Source organism: Protomyctophum parallelum (genome assembly GCF_964188405.1).
Source record: "Protomyctophum parallelum genome assembly, chromosome: 16".
Classification (NCBI taxonomy): Eukaryota; Metazoa; Chordata; class Actinopteri; order Myctophiformes; family Myctophidae; genus Protomyctophum; species Protomyctophum parallelum.
The window spans coordinates 17,973,185-17,982,193 of NC_139711.1; the positions used below are offsets into that span (position 1 = coordinate 17,973,185).

The window sequence follows — 9,009 nt, forward strand, 5'->3', positions numbered from 1 at the left end:
ATGTCCACATCGTTTTCTTTCTGTGTCATCCACAAAGATGTAGGACGCATTCAATGGCTGGAGACTCTCTCGCGTGCGTGCGCGTGTGCGTGCGCACGTGGTGCTTTTGGGGCAGTTTGATAAAGTGAGATTGACGGAGTTGCTTCAGATTAGACAGATTGAGGCCTCCTTCATCAGAAGGGGAACAATGGAATTAAAAAATGTCTACCTGCTGCTAGACACGTAATAAAAAAGGACTGGTAGAAAGATCTGGGAAATGTCTTAGACGCCCACTGTGTTCCAAGGTGATTGTAGAAGGAATGAAGGTGATGCTTGCAGACGAGGTTGTCTGCCCTGTAGTTTTGAATGGTTACTACGGGTAACAGCAAAGCTTCTCGTGGTTTCCAAGAAAAGCCATGGACTCAACTGTTACTGTAGGCTACAGTATATGTTTTCTTTGAGTTTTAACCTTGTGCACTGTGCAAGTGTCACAACACCACCACTTCTGAAAGGATCCTAAATATGGGTCTACTGCACTCTACACAATATGTTTATCTGCCGCTGACGTGAAGGGTTGCATGCAATTCATTCATATTGGGTTGTTGCTAGTCACTTTTACATCCAATATTCACATTCATGCACACAACAAGGACACTAATGAGATGCTGGCAAACCTCACCAGGGGACATTATCTCGCATCCTAAACAATATACCATGCAGAGGTGAAGTACCCCTGCCTACGCAATAGACTGGATCGTATACTGTACTCACATTATCATCTAAATGTGCCCAGAGGTCCATTTCCCTCCATAATCCAGGTCCATAATCACTTTCATCCGGTCATCTCTATTTTGGAAGAAGAAATATGGAGATACAAGGTTTCTGCCCGACAGTTTCTGCCCGACAGTGACAATAATCAGACAGAAGTATACCACATGGGTGGGAGTTAGGCTACTTCATTGACACAATGCAGATAGAGTGAGGTGACTTGCCAGTTTTGATATCCTAAATTGAGTTTCAAAAGGTTACTCATAATGTCCAGTATACAGTAGCACCCCTGACCATCTGATACCTCAAGCATTACAAGTCAAATGCTTTTTTCCCCCTCCTAGGCATCCGTTAACTGACATACCTTGAGTGTTATATTGGATGTGGTGTGTTTGTTTGCACAGTTCACAGTACAGTGTACTATACCGACACCTGCTGCTTGTTGCGACCACGGGTCACATTTACTATGAAAATGTGCATTTCCCGTGAGTCGGTCCGTCCGTCCGTCACTGCACGCCTCCATATATGGTCATGCCTCGTGACATCACATGACATCATCAGGGATGGTCATCAATATTAAGTCCATATATGGGAATGCCCATTGTGGGGGGGGCACTGTTCTACACACCAAAGTCACACAGGATACAATTGCAGATTTGGCCAACTCTGGCACGGTATTTATTGACAGAAAGGTGCAGACAAGGTAAGTGCATCTCTGCTAGGCAAAAGTCACTTTCTCTCTTTTCATGGGGTAGGGGGGCCAGCGAGGAGGAGCAGCGCAGCGGACCGTCGGAGGACCGGGTGAGGTAAGAGGGTTTTGTTTAGGGTTTTCCTTCCCATTTTCACGTGTGTGATTGATCACAATTATCTTCTGCATAGTATGCCAAACTAAGAGTGTTCAAATCAATCCAAATAATAATGTAATTTCTTACAGGGAACAGGAGGAGCGTCTACCGGTAAGTAGGGTTCATGCCGGGGCCTCTCCTCGGACAACAGGTAAGATCTATCACATTCCTTCCTTTTAGCTCACTGGTGGGGGTATAGGGGGAAAGTTCATGCCATAGCCTCAGAGCCCAACGGTGTTCATACATCATGTAGTGGAACGGCCTGTGAGGTAAGAAAACACACATTACTATCTTGTCAAATTAAGTGCTATTTTGTGAGAGGGAACATGGGTCTGTCTTACCGAGCGCCGTAGGTTTCACTGCTTCCCCGGGAGAGTCTCTGAGGGACTGAGATAGGCAGAGGCTTTTTTTCACCTGGGTGTCGGCCCGCAGGTGTCAGGCAATTTGGTAAACGAAGAGGTGGCGTGGGAAGTACCGCCCATCTTGGAGGATGCCAAACTGACAGTGCTTCACTCTGCCTCTCTCTCCCTCTCTCCCGGGGTTGCAAACCCGTGTCACACGGTCCCTGACCGAGACGCCACACCACATATGGAGATCCCTGATGTCATCAATATTGGCCAGCAACTCTACATCTGACCTCAAACCTCTAACCCTTAGATCTCCATATATGGAGCTGACCTGTTCTGACATTCCATGTTGATCCTTCCCTATCTCTCCTTCCTCTTTGATGTCTCTCTTTTGACTGATACCTGTCCGTTCAAACTCTAGACGGGCCCGCCCCAAAGTTATTAGTGCAGCCGCAGCCAGCCCAACCTGGGCCCTCATCAAACCCTCAAGACACTGCCCCCGCTGCCACCCTTAGATCTCCATATATGGAGCTGACCTGTTCTGACATTCCATATCTGACCTCATCAAACCCTGTACACTCAAGACACACTCCATATTTCATTCCATATGTTGATCTTACCCCCATGCCAAAGCACCAGCGCTCACCCAGCAGTCTGCCGTCAGCGTGCATGCGACCTCGAGGTTGCTTCTCGCCCTCAGGGCGTCTGGTTATTTTGCTTTGTTACCCTCTACAACTAAAGTTAAGGGCCTATAACTGAGACCTTTAAGAAGCCTTGTCTTTCTTTCACATACCCAGCTGTTCTTTCCCTGTTTGAGAGTGCTGTCAGCCTGCTCTGCGGTCTTATCAGCGTATCTCAGTAGGGAGGCTGGCAGCTGCTTTTGTCAGGATGCACGCAATGTTGCATCTCCTTTCTCCTCTCTCCTCCACAGAGAGCCAGCCTGGGGCCTGAGAGGAGAGGTTGCCAGGCACAAATTAGCCATTGGGCCAGTGGGGCCGTGGCCCAGGGGCCCTTCGGGGAAATTGGACCGCACGGTATTGGGTTTGAAGCCCTGAATAGGGCGTCTGGGGCCCTTCATTGGCCATTGATTTTGTTAAATTTAGGTAAAAAAAATATGATAAAAACACGTAAAAAACCTGAAAATGTTGCGCGCACGCGAGCTATAGGGCCCTGCAAAAATGACCAGACCAGGGGCCCTGGTGGGGGTTAATCCGTCCCTGGATGCTGCATGTCAGCTTGTCTGAAAAGAAGTTCACACAGGTATCTCAACAGGACAGAAGTTGGTCTCCAAGACGACCTGGCACAAACTGGCCAGATTATCACCGTCCACCGACTATACAGCTTTAACGCTGACTACAGTCTAGAAACGTCGAATAAAGAGCAAAACTTTTTGTTGCTCTTTATTAAGTTCCTCTAAGTCTAGAGTCTAGACTTAGAGGAACTTAATAAAGAGCAACAAAAGGTTTTGCTCTTTATTCGACGTTTCGGTAGTTAGACCTTCATCAGTGCAGACAATTCTATCATTAGTAAATGTACAGAGTTAGAGACGGAAGTTGGTGGAACTTGGAGAACAGAAGTCAAAAGTAATTTTGTGAATTCAAGAAGGGATAAGATGATATTTGGGTTCCAGAGGGTTCCAGAGGGTTGCTCTCATTTATGCGATTACAAAACCATAAAGGATTGTACCAAAAGCACTGTCCGGGGATTTGAGAGTGATGAGGAAGACAATTGCAGACTGCAATGTGGCAGAGCTGCAGGAGTACGTGGCAGGCTGGCTGGAAAGCAGAAGTTGGCGATTACTTTTGAAGACATTTGCGAGGCAACAATGAACTCTTTTGAATCTTATTAGAGCACAGACAGACACTAAAGAAAAATGGCAAGGCATGCAGGGAGAACATTCCACTTTTTTGTGGTCCCAATTGAGTGGGTGTTGCATCATACAAAACTAACAAAAGAGCCCCACCAAGGCATCAAAAACAGTTTTAAGAAGTTATGACCTAAATGTTCTGACTTTGTTACCGAGTTGTGGATACAGGGATAATTCACACACAAGAATACGTTTATTTCTGTGGGACCATGTAAAAAAAACATGTTTTTTTCCCCGACAGAACAATACACAGTACACCTGCATAAGGGAAAAAGTAAACACTGTTTGAGGCAGTGCCACAACAAAGATCTCAAAATAATCAAAATTGCACCGCAGAGATATGTTTGTGGGTCAGAGTCAGTGTTCATTTACAGCTGTCCACTTGATTGCCTCCCCATATCAACACAGGATGTTGTGCCGTAGCATGTCACAAACCCAATCAACCATGATAAATATTAGACAAGTTCCTGACAAGAGCTAATAACTATCGCTCTTTTGCTTCCTCTTCTCGCTTCCTGTCTCTATCGTCCAAACATTGTACCATAAACGCTACCCTCCATCTCCTAAGTGTGGGGGAAGCTTTGACTTTCAAAGATTAACATCTTACCGCTGAATTATTCATACTAGACCTTACCCGTTCTGAATAAACACCAAATGATGTACACTGTGGGTAATGCAATGTAATAGATCCATAGACTGTAAAAAATATGGACAAAGCGTTCCCTGGGTCTAACATGGACGTAAAATGAAGCCTGTTATTCCTGCACTGTAAGTCGCCATCTTTCTAGATCCGTTTGGGCCCAGCTGGCCATTGGCTGGCTCCGTTTGGGCCCAGCTGGCCATTGGCTGCCCAGACAACGAGGCGGGACTTCCCCCCTTCTTCTCCGTTGGTTTTTATTTTGACTCGAGTGGGAGGGGAATCCCGATCATAGACTGTAACGGTAGCCACGCCCCTCAGAACATATGGTCATTTATTTTATAAATGGGACCATAATTTTCCAAAAAGAATATTATGACATTAGAAATGAGACTTTAAACTAGTGACTGGAAGCAGAAAGTATTCATGACCATGTTTATTAAGGTAATACAGTCTAGGTGAAGTTGGGCCCAAATACATGGACTTCTATGGGGCTATGGGTTTTTTTGGGTCCAGTGACAGCGCCACAACAGGCCATTATATGAACTTTCAGGAGTTTCAGGCTTCACAAAATATCTGTCTGACTGCCCCCCTGAATAGATCACATTACTGATTGGGAGGGAATTGTCCTGTCTTACTATAGTGCATGTAGGCTACAAACATAGCGGATTGATGCCCCAAAAAGCATGTTTTTGCAATAAACGTTTTCTGCATTTGCGGCCTATGGATGAAAATATAATTGCTTTGGGCTCTCTCTCACCCTCGACATGTGAATAAAATTTGCGGTGGATTGGACATTCAGTTCGTGATTTGTGCCATTTTTTGTAAAACAGGCCCCTCCCACTAACTTTGGAAGCGGATTACAGCCGAACGATATGGACTATGAAAATTCTGCCTATGGTGTTTTAATCGGATAGGTCCAGAGATCATGTGTACCGATTTCTGGGAGAGCCAAAAGTGTGTTTTGAAGAAAAGTGAAAATGGCGGGAAATCTATCCCGACACAAATGGCATATTGCGTGGCATATGCGTTATGACCCAAGGAATCCAGGGAAAGTGACATTTAGATTTTACGACCTACGGTTCCAGAGTTATAAGACGAAATATTAAGTGGGCTGTTATAGCGCCACCATGAGTAGGATGGATTAAATTATTTATTACATTAATTTCAATAATTATTCTGAATCTCCCCTCCAACTCCAAGTGTTGTAACTGTAGCTCTGACGGTTTCTGAGGGAAAAATTATTTTCCCATGTAAGAAGGGGAATTTTAATTCACTAATAAATGAATTATTAATTAATCATTTGTTAAATAAAAAAAGGGCTTCGTTAAGACCTACGTAATATTATGGTCAATGCCTGTGTGAAAAGTCGGAGCGATTGGTGCAGCCAGTGAGGAGCTACGACAGTGTTTCAGACATTCAGACTTTGAGTGAATTATAGTATGATTTTGAGTTAGTGAAAATATAGTTGTCGGGCCAGTGGTGTCTGAAATTATCACACAGGGTCAAAAACACAATCTCCTCCTCCTGACACTCTGGTCTGGCGGAGATGATTACGTTTTACTGTAATGTTCTGTTGTGAGCCAGACATACCGTATACTGTAAAATAGGCTCTGTGTATAACTGTAGTCCTGGGTATGCCACCTTCTGGAAACCCGGGGCTAGTTATGTACAGGGCCTATTATTAGCTTACGACGACTTAGTTCATACTAATGTTATGCATTCAACGACAAGGACCTATGGTACATACTGCTCCACTGACCCTCGTGTTTCTTCTTCCCTTCTCTTCACCTTTTGCTTTAACCTCTCAGACCCCTCGGCTGCTGGCCTGTTAAATATTCATAAGGGAAGAGTGAGAATGCAGAGGAATAAAAAGTATAATTGACAAAAGTTCTGCACCTGGTTTTCATTCACTTCTTTTTAGCCTATTGTTTGCCTATATTAGGCTCAAACCACACCAATGATTCACCATGCAACTACTTGCATGGTGAATCATTGGTTTACTTGCATTTGATTTCAACTGTTGAGCTATAAGGGAGCATCCGGTTGCCTGGCTGTGCAGATGAGACATTTTGAATTTCATTCAACTGCAGTACCACCCTTTTTCAGCGGGCACTGTGTAACTATGACATCAATACCCATCGTCAGTGTGCTAAATGCAGTACTTGGAGCCATTTGATTGGTAATGCATGAGATGTCAGTACAATGCACTCCTCAGTAAAGAACCTGGGCCTGATTTTTGACAACAATTTTCAAAGTCAAGACTAGCTTTTTCCAACTTAAGCTACTGGCCAGGATATCTCTCCCAACCCGGCCTGCTTTTATTTCATTAAGGCTTGTAATTCGTAGGCACTGGTGATCATATCACCCCAGTCCTTGCATCATTCACTGGTTACCCGTAACATTTTGAATTGATTTTAAAATGTTATTATTAGTTTTTAAAGCTCTAAATGGGCTGGCTCCCCAGTATGTATCACTCCTTATAGTCCCTTACACCCCAGCGAGGGCCTTGAGGTCAGCTGACTAGCTGCTCCTGACCCCGCCCTCAACTAATTACAGGTCCATTAAGTCTGGTCGCTCCCCCTACGAATTAAATCTGCTCGCTCCTTAGCGTCTTCTCTTAAACTATTTTTTTCTCCATGGCTTTGAACTCTGAGCCTGGATTGCATTTTGGTTTATGTGCGGCTTAAATTAAAACTGTGCAATTGCTGTTCTTTTGTTGTGTTTTATCTTGTACAGCACTTTGGTTGACCTTTGGTGGATCTACATATATACATGAGCATAAAAGGAACATAGACGCAGAGATTCCTCGATTCATACTGTATGTCCCATCACATCACTTAGACGAGACTGGACTGCAATAGCCTGTTGACCTCTGCGGTCGTGGCCAGCTCGCCTAAACGATTCTGTAGCTCCTCCTCCTTACGGCGTGAGTTGGCGGCCTGTCTGTGGTTCAGCAGCACAATGCAGCTTCCTCCGATAAGGTAGACGATGACCTCTGCCAGCAGGTCTACCCCGAGCTTAGCCGCTTCCTCCTCGTTCAGTGGCTTGATGGCAGTGCCCAGGGAACCCATCATCCGCATCTCCATCCAGTGGTAAGCATGTGCGGGACGGAGACAGATGTACGTCTTGAAGAAGTTGCTGTGTTTCGCTCCGGCCTGTATCTTGTCGACCACCAGCCTGCTCGTCTGTTGTACTCCCCAGTAGAGCAGCTTGGCGATGGGGAAAGCACCACGGACTAGCATTGTAAACTAAAGGAAACACTACTTAGTGGTCTTACGTCTTACGTCATCCCCGGAATAAGGCCACATCTAACGCCATATAACACCTTATGTAGGCTGACAAGATTCTGACATCACACAATACGAACTGTTGCCATCCATGCCTACAACAATGATTTGCGCAGACACCCTTGCAATTTCCCATTGCTAACAATGGGGAGCCATTATCCGACAATCCGCCACTCAAGGACTGGCAAAGAGATATGGTCAAGTTCAAAGTTCATCGTAAAACAAATTAACAGGCTAAAATGCCACAAAGATCAGCTTCAACAGCTTCAGCTTCAACAACTACAATTAAATGCTCTTTTTTTCCAATTCCAATTTCTAATTTGTATATTCTTTATGCTGTATGAGGTCTCTCTCCTGATTGAGAAGGAAAAAATCACACCTGTGTGAAGTGAGGGGTGCTCTCATCGTACATCATCATGCATCATCTCATACTGGCCAATCAGAATGCCTGTTGCCTGTTGCCACAATTTATTTAAAGAACAAGCGTTTCGATGTCTGATGACTATGGGATTATTGGATTCCAGCTTGAGAGCAGCGCTTCACAGAGGAGAAGGGTGTAGGTCAGTCAGGAATGTTTCATGAGACAAAACATGATGCTCAACAAAGGCCAAAATAATGATTTCTCTCATGTCAAAGGGTCAAGTGAATTATTCATGGTCAGATTTATTTTTGTTTCTTTTTTATTGTATTTACTTACTTAGAACCCAGCACATTGGAGATGCTCACCTCCTCACATGGAATAAATAATAATTCAAACAGCACAGGTCCTAGTCTGGAGCACGCCACAAACGCTACATCCTCAAAATAACCAGCAGTAACTAATAGCATCCTTTAGGAGTCTGCGTTCTGGCCAGACTTTTATCTCTGCTCTCTGTTGACCTCACTCCCCCAGCCCTCTCTAGCACCATACTGCACCTGTTATATGTACAGAGTTATAAAAGGATAGAGGGAGGACCGTAGCGACCGTTTGCACTAAGAGTATTTATGTTATGTTTAACCAAGTGTCTGTGTGGAGCCAATAAATGAGCGAACCTGCACTGTCTGTCCTTCCATGTGACTGAGAGGAACCCACAGTAGCAACAGACAGTGCTACAACCTGCTTCATCGGGAGTGATTTTTAAAGGGATGTGTTTCATATAGTTATAGTTGGTATTAATTTATTAGTGCATTTCAGTGGCTAATAAGCCAGACTAATACGCCGGAAGGCAATTTTTTTTTGCCAACGGCTGATTCGGTCTGGCTTATTAGCCAGGCTACACAGGACGTACCAGGCATA

At 44.6% G+C, this 9,009-nt stretch overlaps 2 protein-coding genes across 2 annotated transcripts in view; one reads left to right on the forward strand and one right to left on the reverse strand.

The window, feature by feature from the left end:
* LOC310873662 (von Willebrand factor A domain-containing protein 5A-like) overlaps window positions 1-2,994 on the forward strand; it is a gene marked incomplete at both ends in the record, with an annotated part of 53,453 nt that extends 50,459 nt beyond the window's left edge. Inside the window, 2 exons of the mRNA XM_083786211.1 lie at window positions 1,503-1,553; window positions 2,871-2,994. Of these exons, the coding sequence (XP_083642337.1) occupies window positions 1,503-1,553; window positions 2,871-2,994 (175 nt within the window). The remainder of the gene's footprint in view (window positions 1-1,502; window positions 1,554-2,870) is intronic.
* Window positions 2,995-7,283: 4,289 nt separating this feature from the next.
* On the reverse strand, window positions 7,284-7,688 carry LOC310873664 (optic atrophy 3 protein homolog; the record flags this gene model as incomplete). The annotated part of the gene is made up of 1 exon (XM_083786213.1): window positions 7,284-7,688. The coding sequence occupies one exon, from the start codon at window positions 7,686-7,688 to the stop codon at window positions 7,284-7,286; it is 405 nt and encodes a 134-aa protein (XP_083642339.1).
* Window positions 7,689-9,009: the final 1,321 nt, after the last annotated feature.